Source organism: Athene noctua, unplaced genomic scaffold, assembly GCF_965140245.1.
Source record: "Athene noctua unplaced genomic scaffold, bAthNoc1.hap1.1 HAP1_HAP1_scaffold_66, whole genome shotgun sequence".
NCBI classification, from domain to species: domain Eukaryota; kingdom Metazoa; phylum Chordata; class Aves; order Strigiformes; family Strigidae; genus Athene; species Athene noctua.
This window is the reverse complement of record NW_027437556.1, coordinates 326,878-354,531: the sequence shown is the minus strand read 5'-3', so window position 1 is coordinate 354,531 and position 27,654 is coordinate 326,878. Positions and strand designations below refer to the sequence as shown.

General features: G+C 41.5%; 1 protein-coding gene across 1 annotated transcript; it reads left to right on the top strand.

Moving 5' to 3' along the window:
* On the top strand, positions 1-27,343 carry LOC141955002 (ATPase family AAA domain-containing protein 2-like). Its single transcript, XM_074895075.1, has 25 exons — positions 1-70; positions 540-603; positions 1,603-1,710; positions 2,583-2,691; positions 2,914-3,029; positions 4,286-4,460; positions 5,705-5,793; positions 6,136-6,295; positions 7,882-7,972; positions 8,412-8,726; positions 9,989-10,115; positions 11,495-11,678; positions 13,221-13,406; positions 14,683-14,815; positions 14,950-15,158; positions 16,414-16,573; positions 17,026-17,148; positions 17,243-17,392; positions 18,566-18,964; positions 19,582-19,703; positions 21,668-21,796; positions 22,165-22,219; positions 25,061-25,113; positions 25,275-25,467; positions 27,204-27,343. Exons 1-25 carry the CDS (start codon positions 64-66, stop codon positions 27,341-27,343), a joined length of 3,597 nt encoding a protein of 1,198 aa, XP_074751176.1. The 5' UTR covers positions 1-63.
* The last annotated feature ends 311 nt before the right edge of the window (positions 27,344-27,654 follow it).

The following is a 27,654-nucleotide window of genomic DNA, read 5'->3' as shown; positions in this document are numbered from 1 at the left end:
GAAGACACTCAAAAGCGTTACAACTTTCGACAGAGGAAAACTGTTCAGCGCTATCAAGCTCCGATGGCAAGTACGTTATATGCATAGTTCCTCTTCAGACTAATTTCTTGCGTATGAGTGAGGTTTTGTGGAATGAAAATATATATACACACACTCCTATTTACATTTCTTACCTTCATTCTGCAAGTAAATTTTATTAAATACATGTATCCTGTGCACATGATCTTTCTTTGCCATTTGTCATACTTACTGTTGATTTTTGGTAAAAAAATTACCTACATATCCTTCGAAGAACAGTAATTAAACACACTTGATAATCTTCCCCTTGTGTTCTTCAGTTCTCCTTAAAAAGCAGGTATGTGTTTTTTCATTTATACTGTGCACTGATTTACAAAAAATGAAATCCCCTTCCCAAATCACTTGCAACTTCTTCTGAAATTAGAGATGGGTGAAACACATCATGTTTTCTGCCTCCTTCACTATCCTGCTTTCTCTTAAACTTGTCTGTAACATTGTTCTAAATTCTTTGCTTTCAACAGAACCGGAAGAGCGTAAGATGTATTTTTCAGGCCAGTCACAAGGGTCTTCCAGAAGAAATAAGAGGTTGGTGTATAGTTCTTCTATAGAATAGTGATAGTTCTTCTTTATCAATAGTGCCGTCAGTCACATTATTGAATGAAGCTTTCAAGGGTTTCTGTATTGGTGGTAATTACAAGTTAATAGTAGGATTATCGATGTGGTCTGAGGGTATAAAGACAACGAATGTTGGGGGGGAGGCTATACTTTTTATTAGCCATTAGATTTTTTAAAAAGGGATTTTTACTGCCTTTTTACTGATGCTACCTTATCACTGATAAGGTGATTATGGAGGTTGTGGCAGAGATTGTGGAACTGAGATTCTTTTATTGTGGAATTGAAGCCAGCATATCTGTCTGAAAATCATAGACTATTTAATCTTGAGGGATACAAATTATTTTCTTAAAATTGATGATAATAGAGGGAGAACCTGTATGGAAGTTTTAATTTTTTGTTGATCACTCAAATACTGATTCCTCTCTGGAATCAGTTAATTTTTCCGTAAGAAACTGTTCTTAAACAGGAAAAGTGCTAAATGAGTTTATAAATTGCAATAGTAATGACAAAGGGATTTTGGATCCTGTAACCGGTTAGAGCATGGAGAATGGGGTCTCTTGCTAGATAGGAAGCGCTTTGTTTTGCATCCTTGAAAGCAGACAGTTATGGAAGGAAGGGGTTTTGAAGACAAATTTTTAAATAAGTTAAAAAGGATTATGTTTCCCAGAGTGGATACATAATGCTAAGTGAGGTTCTGTTTGTGTGTGTGAGAAAGATTGGACAAAATGAGTAATCTGTTTATGAAATTTTGTGAACTGGTTAAACATTTTACCTTCCAAAGAAAAACTAAATTTTGCTGTCACAAGGAAAGTCATGTAATGTAACTTGAAATCAGATTCATTCATAAGAGTGAAACGATCTGGAAACTTAATAGATCTCAAAGTAAATTCTGCGATAGAATTCACTTAGATTTCAATATGACTTAGTGCGTACTTCAGTTTGGTTACTTGCTTGTTTCAATGTATGCAGACGGAGACAGGCAGTCCACGACAGTGATTCCTCATCCTCATCGTCATCTGAAGATGAAGAGCAGTTTGAGAGCCATAGGAAGAACACCCATAACAGAGATTTAAGAAGGTTAATGAAATTGGAGAATCTGGGAGGAGTTTGCATCTGCCTAACTGTGAAATGTTATCCTCTTCCTCTTGTGCACTTTCTAAACTGTCGCAATATCTAATCACATCTGTTGATAGTGACAACTGTAACTGGACTCTCTAAAACTGGATTTTTAGAATTGATTTTTAAGAAGCAATTTGATCTCTAGGTGGGAATGGTGGGAGGAACACTTATATCATGTTTTAATTACTGTGCTTTACAGAGGTTTATTCAGAAAGAAAACCACTGTAAAAAAAAAAAAAAAAGTTATAAATAGAGGAAATGACTGAGGTTTTCTTACATAACAAATGCTCTAGAAGAACTATTTTAATGACGGTTTAACAGATAAGTTTTCAGCCTGATGTCTTTCAGACCTGTGTGTCTTCTGGCACATATATCGTAAAGTCCTCAGCAAGTCCCAGCACTGGTGGACAGCCTTCATCATGTTAATCCACACTGAAATAAGTATCCCCTTGGGCTGTAACTTTTTGAATGTAAAATCTTTAAAAGATGTCAGTGTATTTTAGGGGGTTCTTCCATCACACGAGTCAAGGTCAGTTCATGGTCTCCACGTACAGCATAGCTGTTTCTTGCATTCATACTGGCGTGGATATTCGTAAGTGCTAAGAGTTGTTAAAATAATTAATGCTTTAATGTCTGGAGTGACCATTTTCCTTTATTTACTTATGGATATTAAATGTAAACCCATTTGAAGGAACATTTAACTATTTAGGAAGTTTCTGGTAATTCGTGAGGTTTTTGTGCATTCGCTTCCCATCATTGTAAAAGCAAAAATCTTCTAGCTGCATCGTAAGTTAGAAAGCGCCTTTCTCTTTCTCCTTAATTCAAAACAGGTGTCTTCCACTAAACTTTGGGAAAGATATGTTGAAGAGAATTCACAAGGATCGAATGAAGATTGGAACAGGTCTGTCTGATGGTGATCCAATGCAAACAGATGGTCTGGTAAGTATTTTTAGTTCATTGTGTCAGTGAATTGTTTACAGGGCTTATAAAAGCTTTCAATAACGTGCTGTCTACAGCTACCTTGGTTAACGGTTTTTCTCGAGCAATTTGAAACTGCCCAGAATGTTACATTTGTGCTGACATGTGATTTCTGATGGAACCTTATTGTGGGTGCAGCTTTCTTTAACATGCAAAAATGTGTTCTACTGAATTTATTTTTAGGTACGATTTGATGGTGTGGGTGGTCTTTCTGACCACATTGCAGCTTTAAAGGAGATGGTCATTTTTCCACTGCTTTACCCAGAAGTCTTTCAGGGATTGAAAATTCAACCGCCAAGGTAACAGACATTGCTTGAAACTATAATTCACTTGTTTTCCGTAGAATATTTGACTGAGGTATCAATATATTTACATGCTTCAAAATTTTCAGTGATGTTGATGAGGATTTTAGCAGTAGCAAAAAGTAATTTCTTGAAAATGGATAGAATCCAGAATACGTGTGGGCTCAAAGATTTAGTTTTTGGTGAGAATACACTTTAAAGGTGTCTTGCCTTTAAAAGGTGGCGTTATGTTGTTTTTGAGTGCTATGTACAAGTCAGCTTAATTAGTTTACAAGCAAGGAGGAGTTAATTATTGGTAGTCATGTGTGTTGCTTGGAAGTCGTCCACTTGTCTCTCCCACTGACTCTTTGGTTGTGTGGTTTTTTTTTTTTCAAGTGCTCAAGTAGCAATTTTACAATTGATAAGACTTGCAACTAGAACCTTGCAGTGTGTGTTTGTGTTCGGGCTAAAATAAGAATGTGTCCACTTCTTATACAGCTAAATTAGTTCTGCATTATGAGATGAAATTATTAGAGATCTAGTTGTTAGCTTTATATGCTCTTCGTCAGCAAAACTCGATCACGGACATTGAAATATGACTTTAAATTCTTTGCTTTCAGGAACTTAAAACTATTGCAAATAATCAAAATAAAATCTCTCAGTGTTTTGCTTCTTTCTTCATTGGAATTCTCTTGAAAGAGCAGTGTATTAGTTTTTTTAGATGAAGAGTATGTTTATCTGGAAATGCAGAATATCCTCCCAGCTTTAGAGTTCCTCCTCATTTATCATCAGCAATGGATGGTCTGGGAGTCCAAATCCAGTAACTTAAAGCTTTTTGAAGGAGAATGAAATGCTTTACTACCAAATCTTGATTCTTGTGAAAACAAGAATGAATATGCAGTGCATCACTAAAAACTGAACTGGTGATTCATGTTAGAGCCCCGTCTCATCCTTCACTGAAGTTTGTTCTTGTTTGGTTCCCCCGTGCTGTAACCACCCCTGTTGGTTTGTCATCAGTTTTGGAAGTGTCCTTGTGGATCTTTTCTCAGGGTTTTGTACATCTGTGTTATATTCTTTGTTCATTTTGTTTGCTGCCTTGTTGAATTGTGCAGGAACACAAAACTTCCATCCAATTTGTCTTTTCTCACACTTCAGCTGTTACTGCTGTTGTATAGATGAAATCTTTTATTTAGGAGAGAAGAGTTGTGCGTTTTAGGGATGGGGGTTGTAATGTTTTTTTTCTTAAATCTTTTTTTTTTTTTTTGTAATTGCAGAGGCTGCCTATTCTATGGTCCGCCAGGGACTGGGAAGACACTGGTGGCTCGTGCACTTGCTAATGAATGTAGCCAAGGTGGCAGGAGAATAGCCTTTTTCATGAAAAAAGGTGCTGACTGCCTGAGTAAATGGGTGGGTGAATCTGAACGAGAGCTTCGTATGTTATTTGATCAGGTAAGGTTGAAATGTGCTATGTGTTCTGAGCTGTAACTGTAATTTTCTGTGGTGAGTATTTTTAAGAACAGTTCACTCTTTTTTGTGTTTTGTCAGTTCCTTCCACTAAAATGGGATTGCCCGTGTTTCCTTTTTCAGTGGGTTTTTTTAGGGGCTTGAAATCTTGAGGTGTACTGTGAAAGATTAATAAACAAGAAAACCTCTCAAAGCAAACGCCCACCCTCTGCCACAAAATAAAACAAAAACGCACCACCAAACTTTCCCCCCCCCCAAAAAAAAAACCAGCCACAAAAAGGGTTTCAAGAGGCAAGAGATATGAATCATAGAACAGAATCATTCAGGTTGGAAAAGACCCTTGGGATCATCGAGTCCAACCATCAGCCCTGCTCCACGAAGTTCTCTCCTACACCATATCCCCCAACATCTCATCTAAACAACCCTTAAACATATCCAGGGATGGTGACTCCACCACCTCCCTGGGCAGCCTATTCCATTGTCTGACCACTCTTTCTGTGAAAATTTTTTTCCTAATGTCCAGTCTAAACTTCCCCCATTGGAGTTTAAAGCCGTTCCCCCTTGTTGTGTCACCTGTGAGAAGAGACCAGCACCAACCTCTCTACAATGTCCTTTCAGGGAGCTGTAGAGAGTGATGAGGTCTCCCCTCAGCCTTCTCTTCCTCAGACTGAACAGTCCCAGCTCCCTCAGTCTCTCCACACAGGATTTATTCTCCAGGCCCTTCACCACCCTCATTGCCCTCCTCTGCACTTGCTCCAGCACCTCGCTGTCTCTCTCGTATTGAGGTGCCCAAAACTGGACACAACACTCCAGGTGTGGCCTCACCAGTGCAGAGCACAGGGGGACTTTCACCTCCTTATGATATGGTGGCTTTAGATCAGAGGGAGAAAGATACAGGCTAAAAGCACGGTCATTCAAATTGATAATGGAAGCTTGCTTCCAGAACCTGTAATTGAATTAAGTCCCGGCTCTGTTCTCAGTGGTTGCCAAAGAGCTGTAAAAAGTACTGGTATGATTTGTTTCCTATCACCCAGTCTCAGGGGGGCTGACATAGGCTGCTGTCTTCTGTTACTCATGGCACTTACTCCATTTGCTCAATTAGTAGAGATCCCTGATGCTAGTCTGAAGATCTAGTTCTAGTGACCTTCCAACCATAACGTTTTTCATGCATTTTCTCTTTAAAATAGTGCTGGTTTACTTCTGTCAGCATTCCTGTGTTTTCATTCCAGGCCTACCGGATGCGACCTTCAATTATTTTCTTTGATGAGATAGATGGTCTTGCTCCTGTGAGGTCCAGTAAGCAAGACCAAGTTTACAGGTAGTACATTTTTTGTACCTACGTAGAAACTGCTCGATCTTTGTGAAAAGAAGATCACAACCTATTTAACTTTGTGACACATTCATTTATCCTGAAAACTAGTAATACAGTGCTACTAAATTTCCGTTGATTTTTAAACAATAGTTGGAAACAATTCACTAAGCTTGAGATCAGCACAAGGCTTGTGTTACCTTATCTATTTTTTGTATGTCTTCAAATGAGTCACTAATCTGTTAAAAATCAACTAAAAGCTTATCCTTTTGGGGTGATCATTGGAGAAGGCCATGTAAAACATAACAGAATTTACTAAACCAGTGAATTAAAATTATATCTTCCTGTTAGCTCTCTTGTTTCAACACTTCTGGCACTCATGGATGGCTTAAACAGCAGAGGAGAGGTTGTGGTAATCGGAGCCACCAACAGACTGGATGCCGTAGATCCCGCTTTACGAAGACCGGGACGCTTTGATCGAGAGCTCCTCTTCAGCTTGCCAAATAAAGAGGTAAGAACTTAAACTGTCTTAATGCTAATGTAGCAGAGTCCATCTTTATAACAAAACCATGTAACAATGCAGTATCACTGAGCAGTTAAAATCAAAACTGGTTTTGTACAACGTGGACGAAAGAGGGATATCTGGAGAGACTGTCTTGTACTGTGGAGGGCAGATCTGATACTTGAATATTTATGATTAAGTTCTGTAATTAGTTCTGGTTTCACTGTGACCAGCCAAGAAAATGGGATGCTTCTATCAAATGTTTAAGAAAGATTGAATGTATGAATTGGCTACAAATTACTGCTATCTCATCTTGGAAATGAAAGAAATGGTGTGCACACAAGAATTTCATTTTTGATAACAAAAACCTTAACCAGGGTGCAGGAGTGAATGAAAATTTCCTGTTGCCAAAGCAGTTCATGCTTGCTTACTTATTTAATTCACTTGGGCACTTTCACCCTGAATTGTTCTTGCTCTTGGTTTGTGAAGGGGTAGCAGCTCTTCTGTGTTGGATTGTTCCCAGGCTGGGTATCCTGGGAGAGGTACTTATTAACAGGGATTTGGACAAAGGGGTGAAGGACGCTGCACAGGTGGAGGGCTTGGGAAGCTTCTAGCTCAACGGTGATAGCTAAGCAATGAAAGTATTATAGCAACCAAATAATAATAATATCATTCTAATTCTATTATAATTATTTAATTACAATATTATAGCAACCAAAACATATTGAAAGGGTGACGACAGCGTGCAAAACTGGAAGGCTGGTTTTGTGTTTTCCCTCTGGCTGTCACTGACACTTCTTTTTCTTTTATTAGTGCTTTTTGGAAAAAGGATAAAACACTTACTGGATTGAAGGCTGGTGAAAGTGCACTAAACAGTGTATTTAAAACAAACATGTGTCTCCAGTTTTTACCTGCTCTCAGCAACAGGAGAGGGGGCACCATGAAACAGATCAAATATGCTACTCCCTACTGTGGAAATCTAGAAATCTGCCCTAATTAATCTATGTACCAGGAAATACTTAAATGAAAGTCTTGCTAATTGGAGATGAGGATAGGCAACATTTGACACTTTCTGGATCAGTGACAGTAGTTTGAGTCATAATTATTATTCTTTGTTACAATTGTAGCAATTTGAAATGTTGTGCTAGGACTGTTTTCCTTGAATGCATCTGCAGAAAAGCAAATTTGATGAACTAATGAGACTGTCACCATGAAGTTTTGCTGAATTTGAGAGAATTTTCTTTGGTCAAAAATCTCTGTTTGCAAATAATTTAGTTATTTTTTCACTAGAGGTTCTTCCTTAGGACCATTAGGTCTTCTACTTGTGGAAACTTACTTTTTATGGAAGCTATAAATGCATTAGATTTCACTGCAGACCCCCAGGAAGAGTTTAATGTAACAAGTTGAGAATGATTAAATATTGTGCTTGAAAAAGCAGAGAGCATATTAACTGAACTTTAAAATTCTTAGAAGTTTAGTAGAGAAGAGAATTATTTGTATTATTGTGAGGTTTTTTGGGGTTTTGTTCTGTGGTTTTGAGGGTTTTTTTAAGAAAAAACCTGGGACAAACTAAAAGGCAACCATTCTGTTTCCAGTCTAGAAAAGAGATTATAAAGATTCACACGCAAGGCTGGAACCCTAAGCCATCGGACAGGTTTCTTGAAGACCTAGCTGAAAAATGTGTTGGTAAGTTTGAAAACTAAGTGAGTTACTGTATGTGACTGAGCCCCAAGGAATCTGGGCTTGTGTCAGGCTCTACCCCAGCTCTTGTGCCTTGCCTGCAGAGTGAGGCGGTGAGGCAACTGGCACGTCTTGGGAGCAAATAACGACAATGTCAGATGCTTCTTTTCTTTTGATTTTATTTTGTCTGTCAGAATGTTGAACGGGGTTTGGGCATCTTCCTTGGGAGCAAAGTTTTGACTGTGATGCTGCTTCATAAGTGCAGGATATCAAGCTGCAAACCACATAACAAAATTTCTCCGCAGTGCAGTCACTCTAAATTCTCTCTTAACCAGTTAATGTTGGGCTGTATACAGAGTCTTTCAGGGTTGCACTTTAGAAACCTTGGCCTTTACTTCTGTGTCGCCTGAAACTGACCTAACGTGATTCTTGTTTTGTTTATTAGGATACTGTGGTGCTGATATTAAATCGTTATGTGCTGAAACTGCCCTCTGTGCTTTGCGTCGCTGCTATCCTCAGATATACAAAAGTGATGAGAAACTGCAGTTAGATACCAATTCTATTAAAATAACAGCAAAGGATTTTGTCGTGGCTATGAAGAAGATTGTTCCATCTTCACAGAGGGCTGTGACTTCACCTGGGCAACCGCTACCCCCTATTTCAAAACCACTGCTTGAAAACACCCTAGCAGAAATTTTACAAGCCTTACAGAAAGTATTTCCCCATGCAGAGACTGCACTAAAGGAGAACCAACAGCAAGGTACAGCAAGAACATCCACTTTAAAATTCTGCCAGGGCAAAAGTTCTGGTTTGTGCAGTCAACATAGGCAAACCTCTCAGCTGTAACGATAGTAGAATGTGATAATATGCATGTGCACAGTGCTGCATGAGAGCTGTGAATGACTTGTCGTTTGGAATAGAGCGCTGTGTGTTCTCTGCTAGAGCACCCTGTTTCTGACAGTAGCTAACACGGTATTTGTAATTTCTAGAGATGGATCTAAAGTTTAATGTATGGGGCACCTCTTTCAAAATAAATGTGTAAATGGGGAGACAAGGGTATTTTTACATGAATGCTTCTAATTCCTGTCTGAAGACTGTCAGGACCACAAGACAAGGGGTTTAAGCTAAATACTGGTTTAGGTGTCATGACTTTTAACCATAGTCTCTGAATTGAAATGTTTGTGGATCACACTGTACACTTGCACGTGAGATCAGAATGTTCTAGGAGTGGATACTTCGGGGCTTGGCTTGCATAGCATATGTCACCTCATGCTCCTGACTGTATCAGCCCTGATCAGGTTTAGTCTGTCAGTTGGTGTGAGCAAGTAAATGTATCGACTCACTCCACTCCTGATTAATGGAAATTTGTGAATAGTTAGTTGTTATGCTCATTCCTGGAGAATATTCCACCAATATTGCTCCCAGTAGGTCTGGGAGATGTATTTGCATTGGGGAAAAACAGAGGCAAAACTCCACCAGCCAAATCAAAGCAGAGAGGCTCGGGGATTGGTAATGGCATTCTCTCTCTGCTGCCCGCTTTACCTTATCTCCTCCTTCAGTGATCGGCAAGGAGCCGTATTTAGTAGGTTATTATATTCTGACTTACTAGTCCGAGACAAATTGAAGTCTGTGGCCATCGCATTCATGCACTAATTGCATGAATCGCATTAATTGCTCCACATCCAGTGGGGGAACCTCCTCCAGAAAGAAGTAGCCTTATTGGGTTTTTCACGTGTCTGGGAACTACAGAAGTTGTTCCTAATCGTCTTTATTCTAAGGAAAAAAACCTCCAAGTTTTCACCAACAGAGGGATAATAGCTTACGCAAATCACGGGATGTAGGACAGCTTTGTAGAGACTTGTGCAGTCTCAGATCTGTGGTAGAATGAACTCCAGAAAATAGCTTTCAGCATGTGCCCTCAAATACAAGTGGTTTCCAACACTGAGTTAGAAGCTTGATTAATGGATTAATGTGATATTGAGAGATGGACTATTGAGGAAAGTTAACAAACTTATCTTTCAGACAGTTTAAATAATATTTTAAGAGATGATGTGATTGACAGCGATGAGGAATTACCATCAATCTTTGAAGATGAGCCAACTCATAATATGCCTGATAGACAAAAGGAAAGCCTCCTCACTTTCAGCAGGTAAATGTTTATCCCCTTTATGTTTATGTTTTGAAGATGGCTGGGTCTGTAAAGAGTTTTGATGTGAAGGGTGGTAGATGAAGGAGTAAAGCGGGGGGGGGGGGGTGTGGGGTGTGTGTGATCAGTCTTTGCAAGACGTAAGGGTGAAGGTCCAGCTGGTTACTAATGTTATAACGGAGTACATGATCATAACCCATTAAACTGAACGGCCCGGCCCTCTTTTCCCAAGTCAGTGGTCTACAGACTATTAGAACATGATTTAACCCATGGTATTCCTTGAAAGACTCAAGACCAGAGAAATGTGCTGTCTGTCCTTCTAGCTAAAAAACTCCTATGGATTTGTGTAGCCATCTTTTGACCTTCTACCTTCCAGGAGCGTTAAACCAGTAGCAAATTATGTAGCAGAAACAAAATTGAGAAAGGGCTCGTTAAAACACTGTGAGAAAAACATAAATGATGTCTGCATTTTGTAACTTTCACCTACTAAATTAATGTTAATCTTTTGACATTTTACTGTGGAAGTCGTATAAGCCAACAGTTGAAAAAAGAGATTCCTGTCATCCCTGTAGTGTCAGTTATTTTTCTCACTTTCTGTCACTGTGCTGTCCAGAAAATCTTTGGACTTGCTGAGCTTGGTTAGGTCTCTAGGATCTTGGACTTCACCCAGTAAAAGTACAACAGTATTGGGGTGGAAAAATCAAATGCTTTTCACAAATGTGTTTTGTGGGAGTAAAGCAACATGACTGAGAAACGAATGCACAATTCAAAGTGAAACAATTAGAGTGGCTGAATAAAACAAATCTAAATCTTCTACGTCTTCAGTATACCGCTGTAATTTAACCGATCCAACTGTGCACTTGAGATAACAGCTAATGTGTTTCAGTGCCCATGTTATTTTTTTTTCTAAAAATATGGTTCTGCCCCTTCCTTCCCACAATCTCCAGTAACTATGGCCAAATTTCAGCTAAACTTGACAGGTGTAGAGATCTCACAGTTACTTAAACTGGTGCGTATGGGTGGTGAAGAGATCCAGACTAGTGTGTGCTGAGAGTTGTTTTCCCCCATATCAGGTTACTGATGAGTTGTCATGTGTGTATTGAGCTGGACAGTCCCCCTGTGGAATTGAAGAGCTGGTACTTAACTGAGCCCAACGAAGAGCAGACACGCTGGGGATTGGCAGGTTTTCTTAGGGGAAGTAGGGTACCTGTTTGTAATAAAATGGGCTGTGATGGTCTTCCTGATCACAGGCCAGCTTCTTATTTGCTTGAAAATGGAGAGTATTTACCAAAAGAAAAAAGTGCATAGGAAAAAAAAAAAATAACATCTGTATGCCTATTCATCACGTCCTTTTCAAACTTACTTTCTCCTTACTGTTCTAGAAATGCTCATTATCAGCCGACATCTTGCAGGCCACGGTTCTTAATAACTGGAGATTCAGGATATGGGCAAGCTTCTCATTTGGCACCTGCAGTAATACATGCCCTGGAAAAGTTTCCAGTTTATGCACTAGACCTAGCTGTTTTGTTTAGTAGCGTCACGTCTCCAGAAGAAACATGTGCACAGGTATCTGTTTCCTCTTTAATCTCCTAAAATACATGAACTGTATGTAAACCAGTAAAGTAAGCAAAATTCATTGTTAATGGAGTTGGCCTGGCTTGAATGTGCTGTTAGGTTTACTTTTGTCTGAAAATCCGCTTTTTTTTCTAGATCGGATGACACTAAGGATGTTGTACATGCCCATATTTTCCATTTCAAATTAAACAGTGAGGATGTTGTTAGCAGCTGGAGAAGATGGGAGGTGCTGCTAATAAACGTCTCATTATGGCTAGGAATCCTGCCAGACTCGGTGGGATCCAGAATGTTGTTTTCATTGCTGCTTAAGACTCTGTGCTCCCAGGAGATAGCTCTGCATCAGCCCGACTGTTTGTCGTGCACTTTCTGTAGCCACCTTTTATATTGGTAAAGCAATTGAGGTTTTAGGGAAAAGAAGTGTTTCTTTTTTATACACATACAGCTGCCCTGCTGCAGTATATGCAGTAGAAGCATTAAGATTCATGGAACACTTGCATTGGTACTATGGTGTGGGTTCTTAACTAGAAAAATTAAATGTAAGCAGATTTAGCACTGCTTTCCTTTTTACTTGTAGGCAGGAAATCCATTTCATTGTTTGACATCACTGTATTAAAATATTCTGACCTTTAATAGCAGCTTTTCAGAGCTGTACAAGTAAGGACAGACACATTACATGGCCAGATACTCTTTAGTCGTATAAGAGGAGCAATTCCTTTCTTGTTATGTGGTGGTTGCACCTGAAGTCCTATAACCTATAGTCGCTGCCCAGATATACCACATGCACTTCTCATCTTGTGACAGGCACTCCCAGAATACTGATAATCCCAAAGGGTGCATAGAGAAATTTGCTATGTGAAAGGACTGTTGCCATTCTCCTCATGCAGTAGGTGCATGTCTTCCTTTGTGGTTGAGGTACTACCTGTAGGAAATGGCTTGTGATCTTTCAAAGCATTGGGATCTGGTCTGATGGATCCTTTGGTAATGAGAGGCTGTGCGTGGCTGACCTATTCAGACAGGCTAAAGAAGGGTCACAAATCTTACAAAATGTACTTGAAATTATGAATTGTAACCAGGCCTCTTCTACAGTCTCAGGCCTCATCTTCTCACATAGGTCTTTGGTTGTTCTGACTCTGCTCCAGGCTGACTTGAATATGTGCCCACTCTGAATTGAAAATGGTGTCGCTGCAGTCATGTAGTGATTTACCCAGACTAGTACATCTTGCTGAAGGGTTATCTTGTTCTCCTGCTAGTCTTGGGCACACCACCACACCAGCTGAGTTGTGAAACACTTTAGGAGTTATCTTACGCCTAGGAAGTTTTGAAATCGGTCAGAAATTCAGATCTGTTTCTATCTGCGTAGCAATGTCTATATTTGAGTCAAAGTGAAACTTTTACCTTCTTGTTAAGAAGTTCTTCTTCTGCTGGTTTGTTTTGATGTTTTGGCTTCGTAAGATAGCTTGACTCTTAGTTTGACGTACTCGTTACCCTATTCTACATGGTTTAGTTTTCTCATCCAAGCTTTTCTTTTACCAGCTGATGCGAGAAGCTCAGAGAACAGCACCAAGTATCATTTACATCTCACATATCCATTGGTGGTGGGAGGCTGTTGGACCTACATTGAAAGCTACTTTTATAACACTACTGCGGAACATTCCAGCATTTGCTCCAGTTTTGCTGCTTGCAACATCTGATGTGTGTCATGCAGATCTCCCGAACGAGGTACTTCTGTTGATATTTGTCTTATTTTTTTTTTATTCACTTTCTTGTTAATTGATCAGTCCTTTAAGAACCAGAGTACTGTGCCCTGTTAAGCAAATTTACACTGTTAGTACTCAGGCACCCTAACCAGGTCTCTTAAAATTTGCTTAAATAAAACAATGCTGAAGGCATTTGTGTAAAGTGTTTTCTGAGTAAAGAGATTGACTTTGACCCAACTTTTCCACCTTCTCGCACATTCATGCTTATTAGACAGATGTATAAATTTACTTCAGATCATAATTCCAGTGACTTCTAGATAGTTAGGTATGTTCTTAGTCAAGAATATACAGTGTTTGCCATGTAAATGGGAAAAAGATATTTTTACTGAAAACCCTTTACTGAAAATGAAAGATCTTTTTACTGAAAAAATAGAGTGGTCACACCATTAATGACAGAATGTCATTTCAAATTTAAATACCTCCATAAAAATTTCAATCTCCATGTAAGTGAACGCTTTACAAATTAGAAAGCTACGTTCCAACTTCTCTAACTTGGTAGCAGATTTTCACCTGTATTCCTTAACACAATTCAGTAGGAGTACATGCGTGGCTTTCTAGACATCTGAGAGTGTGCATTAAAGAAAGGTGTTCCAAATGTGAATATGCTGCTCTGATTACCTTGTCTCAGTTACTGGGGGGGGGGGGGGGAGGTGTGTTTGCTTAGCTAGATGGTTTTATCATCAGGGGCTTTGAAACAGTTTAACTTTCTACAGAAGTTTTTAAGCTGTTAATAAATTCCTTCTAAATTAAGTATTGAAATTCCTTCCATACCTTTTGGTAGTAGAGATTGAAAAATGGGAGTAAAACTTGGAAGTATGCAACTTCAGACACCTCACTGAAATTAATTTTCAAAAAACCCAAACCAAAAAGCCCTCACTCATCTGCTGAACCCTGCCCGTTCCTTCTGTAGTTGCCATAAAGATTCAAACTAAAGGGCAGCAAGGCAGGTAAATGCAAAATCATCAGTCTTGGAGGTGGTGAATGTCACCACTTTATCAGTGTGTCATATGGTCCCTTTGCTGGGCTTGAGCTCTAGGGGAGTTTCTTAGAGAAGATACGTAATCTGCCGTGCTAACCTATGAAAATCTAGCCTTTTAAGGCCAAGAAGATAACTTTTTCACAGTTTGTCTTGTCTAGATGATTATTCGGTCTAATTTAGAAAGGTACTCATCTTTTTGGAAGAGAATATAAACTTGTGTAGCCTTCTATCTGTAATATCTTTTCTCCTCATGTTTTAGATAAAAGACTTGTTTATTAATGATTATGAAGTTTTCCAACTCCACTTGCCTAATAAGGACAAAAGAAGAAAGTTTTTTGAGGACTTAATTATAAATCAAGCTGCTAAACTTCCTGCATCAAAGGGCAACGCAGGTGAGGATATACTTCTCTAGCTGTAAGTTAATAGGTACACAGTATTTGCTGTGGTGGTAATTTTCTATCAATAATTTTCCATATGCTTATGTTTGAGTACCATAAATTGAGTAGAAGTTTCTGATTGATTTAAGCTTGTCAGCCACTGGAAGAACTGCCTGAAGAACTGCCTGTAGCACTGCCGCCTAAGCCTCAAGAGCTGACAGAGAAAGAAATAAGACAGCCGGAGGAGCAGAAGGAGGAGATGTTGCATCACCTTAGGGTTTTCTTACGGAATGTGACTCTCAGACTTGCCGCTGATGGATGTTTCAGAGCATTTACAAAGCCTGTTAACCCAGGGGAGGTAAATGACTGTTGTCCTTTAATACCATTTTATCCGTGTGTATTCATCATTTCTCTCTGTCTATTTCTCAGTGTTTGTGTTCTCTTTATAGGAAGGTTTATCTTTGTTTTTCGGACCATACTGTTCTGGTCTGTCAAGAAGCAGGAAGTGAATTTTGCTTTTGCTGACTCCTTGAGGCTCTCGAGTGTCTGTTACTTGACTATTCACTGGACGCCCTGGGTTCCTTCTAAAATGCCATTAGAATTTTAGAATATTTTAGTCAGAAGGGACCTGTGGCAGTCATCTAGTCCAACTACCAGTTAGACCAAACATCAACACAGTTTGCTCATTAAAAGGCTTTGACGTGTAGGCGTGTTACAGCACTGAAAAGCAGAGAGATCTCTTTCTTTATTCGAAACAGTATCTATAGGACTGTTTCAATAAAGTCTAAAGCTCTTTCACTGACTGTTGGTAGTTTCTTTGAGAACAAGAGTAGAAGCAGTAGTTTTAAAATAAATGTTAAGATTCTATTCTCCGTTTCATCTGGGGCTCCTCAGTATGAGATCAACCGTAAGGGCTGTATGGTTTCTTCTTCCTCCCATACACTTCTGAGTCTCTTTCTCATTGAATTTATTGAATAAGTCTAAGCCAGGGACATATACTTCCATGTCAGCTGTAGTTTTAATAGAGCTTTGAGTTTCAGCAAAGTCCTGCTCCCCTAAGCATCCACTGACTTGTTTTTCCCTTTACTTCTAGTTTCCGAGATGTGAATAATCTAAGCAAACATAGATGTCCTCACCTAAACTAGTCATTAGGCTCCTTTTATGGTCTGAGAAAAGAAATCAGCACCTCTGGGTCCAGTTAACTCATTCTAAACTAGATGTCTAGGACAGATGCTTCCATGGTGTAATTCCTGCAGCCTTTTCCTTGCCTCCAACAACAAAGAGAATCTTAGGTGGCTTCACTGAGAAAGGTTTCTTGGCTGGGATTTTCTGAAGCAAAGTGAAATGAATCCCACTCTGGGTGTCTGTTTTCTTCCCTGCCCCACACAGGCTTCTGACCTCCCTGCTGCTTTCTTTCCCTCTTCTGGTCTGTTTCTTCAAAGCCAGTTGAAGTAGCCCTTCTATTTTCAAGAAAAGAACTTGTTAATTTCTGTGTTTTCGGATGGATCGTAAATATTTGGGGTTTTTACAAAGTACTTTATTTGACTTTATTAAAATAATTAATTTTGGTAGACAATGTGTTAAATCTCTGAGCATGTTTATTTCATTTGTAGGCATCTGATTATGCCAGAGTTATTAAGCAGCCCATGGACCTGTCGACCATTCTTTCTAAGATTGACTTGCACCAGTACCTGACTGCAGAAGATTTTCTAAAAGACATTGATCTAATCTGCAGCAATGCTTTAGAGTACAACACAGCTGAAGATCGTGGAGGTGAGGATGTGTTTTTATCCTGGATTTGGAAAAATTTTAAATTTATAAATTGATAGATGTCATCTGTGGGATTAGATCATTTTAAACACCCACAGAGAGCGTTTCTTGCCAGGTTGCTAGTGTTGTAGCGTTGAACTACGTGGGTGTGAAATGGCGATAGAAGTGTTGATCAGTAACTAGTGCTTTTGCTTTAATAATTAACTCTTATGTTGGTTTATATATCTATATATAAATATATATATAAATATATATTTTTTATATATATATATAAATATATATATATATGTGAGGATATATATATATATATATGTGGAGATATATATATGTGGAAAATATGCACTGAGATAACCTTTCATAACCTACCTATGACAAGAACAAATCTTTCTAAGTAGTCAAAATAAAGGATTTCATTGGCTGGTAGAAAATACTCAGTTCTGCCTGTAAAATTTCAGGTTGCCTCATTAGGCACAGAGCTTGTACTTTGAGAGATACTGCATACGCCATAGTGAGGGCAGAACTGGACAAAGATTTTGAACAATGCTGTGAGGCGATTGAAGAATCTCGTAAGGAAAGAGGTATGTTTTTTGACGCTAAGGACTTTAATACTTGTCTTAGTATTTGTGACCAACAATGCAAGACACAATTCTTTGGTCTCTTCTTTCCTGCAAGGCTGTAGCTCTTCAACATATACTCCATCTTACTGCTGTGCAATGCCAAAGCCGAACTCTGTTCCTGGGTATAAGGAAACAGAACCAAAGTGTAATGAAAAAATGAAGATGCCAGCAGCACCGATAAATTCCAGTACACCCTGCTCTAAAGGCAAGTGGCATTTTATTCACACTTTCTTGGAGACGGTGTTAAAGTCAACAGTGCCTTCTCTGTTCTTATCACATAACAGGTTACTGTGATGCCTGGTTCTTCATGCCAGAGTCATCATATTTTTTAACTTGCTTCAAAATATGAGATAAATCCAGAGATCATTCATTCAGTATGGTTATGAAGGTCAAGTACAGTGGTTAGTTTACATCGTAAGATACTGGCCTTGATGGCCCAACTGACATGTAATGGCTCCTAAATTGCTACCTCTTGAAGCCAAAAATGTTGTACCTGGCAGTTGCTGAACAATCAACTAGTTCTTAGTTATATAATAACAGCATTTTTCCCTTTCCTGCCCAGAAATGCTAAACTCTATGCTCCCTCTTCCTGTGATTTCCAATTGAAGGGGGAAAGGGGAAAAAAAATAGGGGAACAATCATGATAGATATGTAAAGGAAAGATCATGATTTCCTCACTCTTCCTGTGAAAAGGACATGAAAGAACAAAGGGACTTGGGTGTCTCCGTTAAAGCACATGACATAGTGTGAAGTTTCCTGGGTCTCACTGGCATGACTGAGAATTTTGCCATTGACTTCACCCATATGCTTTGAGCGGTACTCCCTGAATACAAAGAATGGTGGCTTTTTCTGGAAGGCGAGAATGCGAATTATGTTTTAAACAAGGTTAACTGAATCAGAAAGCGTATGAGGCATAAGTGTTTACGGACAATGTTTTCTCCAGTAAATATTCCCTTAGAATTGTCTCTTTAACTCTGCCCAACACACATTTAGCTTTTGAAGTTTACAGCTTTAAAACGGATTTGAAGAAGGGCTTGTCTCCAAACGCTTTTCTGTTTATCTAGATTAATTCACGGAGTAAGACAGTAAGCAACTTCACCTAATAACCTTGCTTTGCAGTAATACTTCCTATCAAAAGTAAGAATTTTCTGCTCAAAAAATCTTGAAGCTGATGGTTTTGTGAATGGAAAAATCTAATAGCAAATTGACCTCATTAATTTGCAACTCTTTCTCTAGACACATGTAGGGAGACAGACACTGGTACTTGAGCTTCTTTGATCATTTTCCCTGTAAGTCAAGTAAGATGAGGATGCTGGATTTGGAAGGACGAACTGCTTGGGTAATGTTTTGGATTACTTTTTCTGGTATCCCTTTGTAGGTGTATCAAAAAGAAAATACAAAAAGAACAAAGGCTCTTTGGGTATCAGGGCAAAGAGGAGGAATTTTCAGTTCAATAAAGAAAATAAAGTTCCGGAAGAGCAAAATGAGGTAGAGAGCAGTGAAGAGTCTCCAGAAAAACATGTTTCTAATATGGATCACGCTGAAGTTGAGCCCACACGGGATTACTCTGTGGAAGAAAATGAAAATGTACTTCGAGAACGACAGAAAAATGGGAATGAAAATAAATCTGGGGCAGAAGATGAGACATTTTTCCTTTTCACAATGCCTGCTTTTGAAAAGAAGAGTGTCGTGCTTCCTGAACCTTCAGACCTAGGAATGAACAGTGAAGTGATGGCTTGCCAAGTAGCAGAATGTTTGGAAGAAGGAAATTCAAATGGTAAGTGAAAGGTCAAACAGGTCATGTAGCTCCTTTTTATTCCTAAGAGGGTTACACTACTTAGTAGGATTTGGTCATCTTTAATGCCATTCTGTTATTGCTGCTGTATCTCCCTAGAACCAGCACTCAATGTTTCTTGCATAATGATGCCGCTCCTTTAGTTATGCTAGCCAAACTCATGGGTTTTTGCAGCTGCTGTTTTTTTGATTCTGAGGTGTGTTTTTCAAATGGCACCAAGCTGTGCTTCAAGCAGTGTGGAGCCAGAGTCACATGTGGAATAGAAGACATATGTCCTAAAGTTTGCAATGTAAGATGTGTTTCCTAGCCTGAATTACTTTGCAAGTTTTACCATGCAGTGCTGTAATGGCAATGTGACGATATTTTTTCCCCTGCTGCCTTCCGTAGTGCTTTTTTTTTTGTGTCTGAGTTGCTGATTTTTATGGATCAGTGACTTTTGCCAGAAAGAAAGTGAAAGTCAAGCATTTATCAGTGAAAAAATGGTAACAGTTTTGTCTCTGTCATTCCAGAAAGAACTGTGTTCCAGGTACAGGATACTTCACTGATACTGTATTCCAGATAAACAGAAATTCTGACTTAAGAAATTTGTGTCATTCCAGATTTCTGGGTATGCTCTGTAATTCATGAAAGATATTCTCCGGTCGAAGAGCAGCAGGTGATACATGTCAAGCCATCCACGGGGACTGCCACACAGCCAACGATTGTCGATTACCAGTTCACAGTAAGTCTAATTTCTGTTTTGTTAATACTGAAGCGGGACGTTTTGTTGCTATGAGTACAGTTGCCAATTAAATGCCAATTAAACAATGGCAATTAAAACAATATATGGGGAGGATATATAGCTTGTGAAGTAATTGAACTGGTAATGGGCTATGACTGTTGTGTTTCCACACCTGGTGTAGACTGTTGTTCTTGCTTTTGGTGAACTAAATTTTAGGAAACTGGGTTCTCTCCTCATTTTTTTAATTTAAGAGGACTTGCTGAATTTTAAAATAGCCCACTGACAACCTGCTGGTACTGTTGGTTAGTGATGTCCTAACAGTTTCTGTGATGGATTTGGGGGTTTTGGTTTGGTTTCTTGCAGGTTTTTATTTATTAGGAACCTGAAAAGGACCTCTATTTCTACAAGTGATGACTTTAAACCTGAAGTTACCAGGCTGGCATAAAGCTCATCATGGCTAAAATACGAATACCTGCTTTTCTGAAATTCTTTCAAAATCCAGTGTTAGAATTTTGCATTCATAGTTACAGTGTGATAAGGATTTTCCAGTCTCTTGTAGGAGAGAAGTTGCTATCCTAGGCTACAACTGGGGAAAGACTTAAAGATGGGCCCAGCTGCAGGGAGTAAAAGAGGTTCCTTAACATGAATTGGAGAGGGTAGAAGAAGGACCTGATCTTCAGGGAATATTGCAGTGAGGAAAATTAAGAAAATGGCTAGGTTGCAGTCCTGGAAGTTGGCCAATGCAGAGGAGGGCTGCTGTTTACCTGCCATGATGAGAAAGGGAATATTACATGGATATTTCCCCTGTTTGGGAAATTGTGGCCAGACAGGAATCCCCTTTGGTGAAGGGGCTCGTCAGCACAGTTCTGTCATATTTTTAAGCTGTGACTTAATTTGTAGAGGTGAAACTAACTTTTTAAAGCTGGCTTCCTACAGAAGCAGATTTCAGGGAGGGGGTTTTGTTCATGTCTTCCTGTGTATGCAGAGGAGCCACATAGGTTTTTCATAGAGTCAGGGTGCTAATAATGTGCTCCAGGGTTATTGTCCACTTGGCAGGTGGTAAGTACGATAGAGCCTTTGTATATGTTTCAGCTGCAAGGAGTGACACAGTCATGAAATGCATCTGATGTGAGGCAGCCAGACTTTGGCGATGGGCAGTTGTGAGGCAGTAATACTTTCATTTGGTATGGCTGCTCTGTTAAGCTAATCTTCACAGCCTCACACACCACCCAGATACTAAACAACTACAGCAGGGGAAGAAGGTGCTGCCACTCCCTTGTTCCTGTTGCTTTCCCAGAGATTATCACATTCACATCTTTACCAGAAACAACTATGTGAGAGATGGGTCATCTGCTACAGGCAGAGATACTCTACTAGTTTATCCACTCGTCAGTTTAAAGGCGGGAGCTAACGGATCTGACTTTGCTTTCTGATGTGCTTCAGACACCTGAGCAATGTGTTCTGCCAGCAGCTGTAGGCACAGTACACGTTCAGGTAATGGTGAGCCCCTAAGGATGCTTCTGTTTCCAGCTGGCACAGCTGTATCTAGAAGATCCATTGTGTGGTGCCCTGCATTGCAGAAACAGTTTCTCTCATGAAATGCAATGGTGGCTTTGCTGTGGCAGCTGCCCTACAACAAAGTGGATTGTGTCATTCCCTGCTGTTCTGGAAGCAGTTGATTCACAGTTATGATTGTTGATGTGATTCATCAGTAATAAAGTATTGTCTGAAATTTAATCCTTCCTTTTTTCTGAAGTGTGAAAAAAACCAACCTCATTTTCTCCAGTTAAATCTTGTGAGGTATTTTATCTGTTCTCTGAAGCATCACTCATTTTATTTAACAATATAAGGAAGTAGGATGTCACTTGTGTTGTGCTGTTACTGTTTAGCTTCTAAAAACATAAAGAGCCTATGCAGAGGTTCTTGCACTATTCTCAACTTGCTGTTTCCATTTTTTTCTTCAGCAACTGTTGCATTTTGTCACTGTGGCAACTGAGAACTTCAGTATATTTCAGCTGGAAAAACTCTATGCTGTTCTTAGTCACTGCATTTACCAACATCGGAAAGATTACGACAAAACCAAATTAGCGAAGGTACGTTTTTCTTGTCTTATAGCACTTTCCATCACTGTTATGCATGTGTGTGTTACGCATGTACATGTACTCTAGACATCACGCTTACTTAGCATGACTCTTTGCTGCCTAGTTACCTGTGTGACAAGACTTTTTCATTTGTCTGGAAGACATTTATCCGTATTGCAAAACCATTGTTGTATTTGGCATAATTGTTGGCAGCTTCAGCAGGAAAAGGCTTGAAGTCAAGGGGTACACCCACACAGCCCTCTCAAAAGCAGTTAACCTCAGTCTGTCAGTAGTGCTTCTCCAGAACCTTTTTAGGGGCGGGTGGCTGTGAAATGAGGGCGCTTTTCTCAACCTGTTGCTTCCTCTTTCTCCCCTTATAGGCAGAGGTGGTGATACTTCATATAGCAGTCATTCCGTTCTTGAAAAGAAATTTAAGTATGAGACATAACAAGACTTTGAGACTCTCCTGTAGTCTCATCTTAACCTTTTTTTAACTAGTGTGACTCAAGCATCTTTAATTTGACATAAGGGGTGTTTTCTGCCTATGCTGGTTTAATGCCGAGTCAAATTCTCTGATCTCTTCCTGTAAGAGAGGCTCTCTGAGTTGTCAGAACTCAGCAGAAACCGTCCAGAGGCACCCATGGTCCCAGTCTGGCATTTCCAGTATCAAATCCATTTAGATAGGTTGGATATTCAGTCTTCAGATTCAAGATCATTGAATCCAGTTGTCTCCGAGATGCTTGTGCCTTAGAGAGATAAAATTCTTCATGCCTCTCAGTCTGCCTTAAAGAAGAGGAAGCCTCTTCTCTTTGGCCCTGGTCATCTCAATCCCTTCTTCCCACCTGGTAAAGAGTTAGAACAGACACTCCATTCTGATTGTGCAACAGTGAGGATTACTTGGATCCAGGGAGCCCATTCCTGAAATATGTGCCCGTCTTTCATCCCATAGAATGACGTAGTTTAGCATGAGAAGGGATTTATTTACGTTATCTCAGGGCTTGTGAGCTTTTGTGACTTAACTTTTAATGCTTAAATTAAAAGTGACTGGGTTTCTTTGTTTTCTGCTTCTACCTTTAGCTTTAACATATATAACAATATCTCGTATTCAGAGTGACTGTGCAAATCAGTCAGGAACGAGCTCTGCTGTATGTAGAGATGGACTCTGAGGAATTACTTGTTAGAGTGCAGAAAGTAACATTTCCAGCTTTTAGCTGTGGCTTTTCAGGAACTGCCTGCTCTTTCTAACTGTTGAAAGCACTGTTGATGCAGATCCATAGAGTCTCCTTAGCCTCCTCTCTGTTTTGGATGCATAAGGGTGTGTTTGAAGCTACTAGTGGGTATAGAAAGACATTGTGGTGGTGATACCCTGTGTATTTGCTAAGTATTACTAAGATTTTCATGTATGTACAGATTCTTTTTATGAAGACATAAACAGAGTTCTTAAGCATATATTCATGCTGACTGCTACTGTCTTTTTTTCTTAATAGGAAATGAAGAAAGAAATTGCAGCCTTCAGTTATGCTCAGTGATAAAATTGATTTCAGCATACTTTGTGATGTTTTCATTCCATGTTGTTATATGTGTGTAATTCAACAAAGGTTACTTCTGCATATTTATACATATATTATATAGATCTTAAAATACTTTCTTAATAAATTTTAAGTGCTTTGATAGTTTTGTCCTATATATAGAAATGTACATATATGTGGCATACTGCTGTGATTGCCTTTGGAATGCTGCAGATCTGAATATCTCCCAGATAATTTCAGTACCTTTCTTTAAAAGAAAACAGTTGAAAAGGTGATATGCTTTTATCACTGTTTTCCACATTGTGGGAATACATTTTTCTGAAATAATCTGTGGGGTTGTATAGTCCATGGCTTATTACATAAAGGTTTAAACCACGTCTCATTTTGGTATATGAAAAGTAAATCCTTTAGAAACCTCTTCACACATTTCAGAGGGAGGGTTTTTTTAATTACCTGATAGCACCTTAAGTGGTTTTCATAGAGCAACAACCTGAAGAATGTGGGAGAAACACTCCTTCCACAAATGTAAGAACTTCTGCTGTGGCCTATTTTTGCCAGTCAGAATAGCCTAACTTGAAACAAAGCAAGATTTACCCCTCTAACTTGCTAAGGTAAAGTTTATTCTTGCTTGTAATGACAATCTCGATACTGGGGAGTAGCATTTTAATAGAAATTGCTAGTTGCAGATGAGGTGATCTTGTAGTTGAATTAATTTGTAACTATTTTTCTAGTAACCTGGAGAGAATTGTATCTCCTTATTACATAGAAGTGAATATATTGTTCGTGATAAATATATTTAGAATAAAAGCAAAGCAATAGCCCATTTTGAAGATTTATGACTCTTCAAACCAGCACATTTCTCAGTTAATTGGACAGAGTTATTTTTTTAAAATTAATATTAAGATAGGCAAAGCTTAATTTTATGAGAATAAAATTTTGTATCAGTTGCAATAAAATAGGTGGCACTAGACTTTGCTCTTGTGTTAATGTCATCTCACATACAGAATGTCTGGTGATAGTGAATGCCTAACTGCAGTCCCTCTGTGTGTGTTTGGTTTCTTATGTTTTAGCTTTCTTTTTTTTTGTTTCTTTCTAGTGTGTTTGTCCAAACCTACACAGAATTTTTTCATCTATCTGTGTTGTTTGGATGAGTATTGATAAAAAATGAATCCCCTTGTTGGGTTTTTTTTGTCTGCTCTACCTACTTTCATCGCAAAGTAATTTTTATCATTCAAAACCTTACCCTTAAAAACCACTGTGAGTCTGAAGACTTCAAAATAAGGACTGTATGTGAGCAGCTTACCCCCATCTTGCTGTATTGGTTATACAGCAAAGGCAAGTCCAGGAGGAAGAAAATCGACACTGAAAACTTGCATTTCAGTGTAATGTGTTCCATTGGAAATGTAATACAGGAGTTAACGTCATTTTTCCTTCTCTTGGTCTCCACCTTGGCTGCTGTCACCGATTCTCGATGGGACTGTGGGGGTGGTTCGCCGACCGTGTTCCCCAAGATTACGCTTGGAAAAACTGAACGGGAGTGACTGGAAATGAGGAACCAGGAACATTACTGGGATTGGAACTTTTGCTCTTCCAAGCTTTGATCAGACTCCTTCCTGTTGCCAGTCTCAACAGGATACTGTACCTATGCAGTTTTAAAAAAAAATTATAATGGTGTAAATCTTGATCTTCCATGACCAATGGTTAACTCTTTAACAGTTCCCATAAGCCACCTCTTTCTCTTTCTCAGGGAAACAATCACATTTTACTGTCCGAACTAAAAAGGCAAAGAGTGATGAAAGAGTACGTATAAACACAACATTTTTGAGAAGCAGGCAGGGGGAGTTTAATAAATATTGACTAAAATATCTAGGTATGTACTAAAGGAAAAGGTCCCCTTTCTCCAAGTTCTGTAACAAGACAGAAAAAAAAAAAAAATAACGGGTGTGTGTTTTTTTCCTCAGAGTCGTTCCCTCTGCACTCCTCGCCCCTGGATTGGGTCTGTGGAGCCTGCGGCAGTGTTCTCCCTCAGCGACAGCTCGGGGCGCCTGAGGGATGCTCGGGGCTGGCGGTGGCAAAGCCGCTCTCCCGGGGCTGCGGCCGACGCGGTCCTCAGCGCCCGCCTGGGTGTGTGGCGGGAGGGTGCTGTGATAGGTGGTAAGCTGACTGTTCATCAAATTCAACAAACTGTAATATGAACTATTGCATATTGTGTAATACTAACAACAAATGCTTCATTGAACTAACCTGATAGTGTAAAAAAAAAAAAAGTGACAGGAAGGAGGGGGGGGGACAACAAGAGAAGAAGCATCTGTATGTCAGAAGATGTGGAGAATTGCAGGCGCATAATTGAATAAAACAGGAGGATGTTCATGACCATGAATCTCATTATGCAAAGAGATTACTGGGCCTAGATTGATAAGAACACTACAGACTCAAGAGGATCATCACATTCCAAGCTACACCGTGAGGAGGACCCACAGCCTTCCTCCCAGAAGACCACCCCCCACGATTTGAAGACCCCTGACCGTAGTTTTAACAACTTCTGTGCAAGCCTAAAGGACTGATAAGCTAATTACCATATGAAGCGGGAGTAGGCGGGTTCAAGTAATGAATATGTATAGGTGTATAATGACTATGTAATACTTTGTAGTATAAGATTGAAACAGAGTGCCCTGGAGGGTGCGGTCCGTTGTTGGAGCAGGAGACTCCCCGGCCGCCCAGCGCTGTTTCGCTTGTTGCCGCTTGCTAAATAAATAAATTGGGAACTCTGACTCAGCCAGTTTTAAGAACTCAGTTCATAACGGGTGCCAGCGCGGAGCCGAAGTTTGCCGGCGGAGGAGCAGGCCGCGAGGGCGCCGCTGCCGCCCGGCCACTGCCGGCCCGTCGCCCCCGTTCTTCCCTGCCGCAGCCGCTGCGCGCCGGCACCTCGTCGGGAAGAAGGGCGAGGGGACGCCGGCGGCCCCCGGGCTGCGGCGCCGGGGCAGGTCCCCCACGGCCGGCCGCTCCTCGGCGGAGCCGGGCCGCCCTCCAGCGGGTGTCTGCCGCCTGACGGGCGGGGCGGCGGCGGGGCGGCTCCGGCCCCGGCCCCGCTCCCTGCTGGGGAAGCCGGGGCACCGGCCGCGGCTGCCCGACCGCCCCGCGCACCCGCCCCGGGGCGGCGAGGCGCCGGGAGGATGCGAGCGGGCGCCGCGGGAGGCGGCGAGGCGAGGGCCCGGGCGGGCGGCGGCGCTGGGAGTTCCCGGCTCACCCGCCGCCCCCCGCCCTAGGAGCGGGGCGGTCGTCGGTGAAGCGCAAGATGGCGGCGCGGCCGCGAGCGGAGGTGGCGGGCGGGCAGGCCGGCGGGCGGGGCGGGCCGAGGGGCGAGGCGGAGCGGCGCCGTCAGGCAGGGGCTCGCGTCTCCCGCCGGCGCGGGCGGAGGGGCGGCTCTTGTCGCTAGGAGGTGGGAGGGCGACCCCCCCGCCCGGGGAGGCGTGCTCCCCGCACGGCCCCGCGTCCCCGGGGAGCGGGCCGGGTGCTCTCCCGGCGGCGGCAGGGCAGCGACGGCGGGTCCTGCCCGGCGGGGGGGCCGGGCCGGGCCCGGCGGGGGCTGCCGCCCCGCTGCCGCCCGCGGGGTGGGCGCGGTGGGTCGGCCGCGTCCCGCCCGCCTCCCTATTGTCTGGGGCTGCGGGCGAGTGGCTGGCGCTGTCCCTGCGGCCGGGAGGCGGTGGCGGCGGGGGGTGTCGCCGGCCGGGTGCGGCGGGCTCCGGGCTGCCTGCGGGGGGAGAGCCGGGGCGTAACTTCGCAGCGGACTGCTCCGTCCCTCCCCCGGCCCGGCCCGCAAGGGGATTAAACCCCTTCGAGCCCGACGACCGACCGTCTCTCACCCCTGCGCTTCCCTTTGCTCGCCGCAGGGCGGAGGAAGATTCGGCGGACTCGCCCGCCAGAAAGGAGAGGCCAGCAGTTCAATCCCGGGGCGCCCGCAGGAGCTGGCGAGTTCCCGCCCGGTTTCCCGGGCTGCGTGCCCCTGCCGGCTCTCGGGCTGACGGACTGACCGACAGACAGACTGACGGCAGCCGACGAGCCGTGAAGTGCTGGCTCCGGAGTTGTCTTGCATCCCGTGGCGTTGCGGAGTGGGTGTGAGCGTGGAGGAACAGTGCGGTGTCTGTGCAGGCCAGGTTGGGAAAGATGTCTGGCTTGTTCTTCTGGGGGTGTCTGGGTCTTGGGGCGCCTTCTGACGCTCGGCTCTCCCCTAGATCAGGATGAGCAGCACGGGAGATCAACACCGACTTCAATAAACCGTGTATGGCGGCAGTTCTGGATCTCTGACAGGGCTCAGAGTATCTGCAGTAGTGACCGTTATCG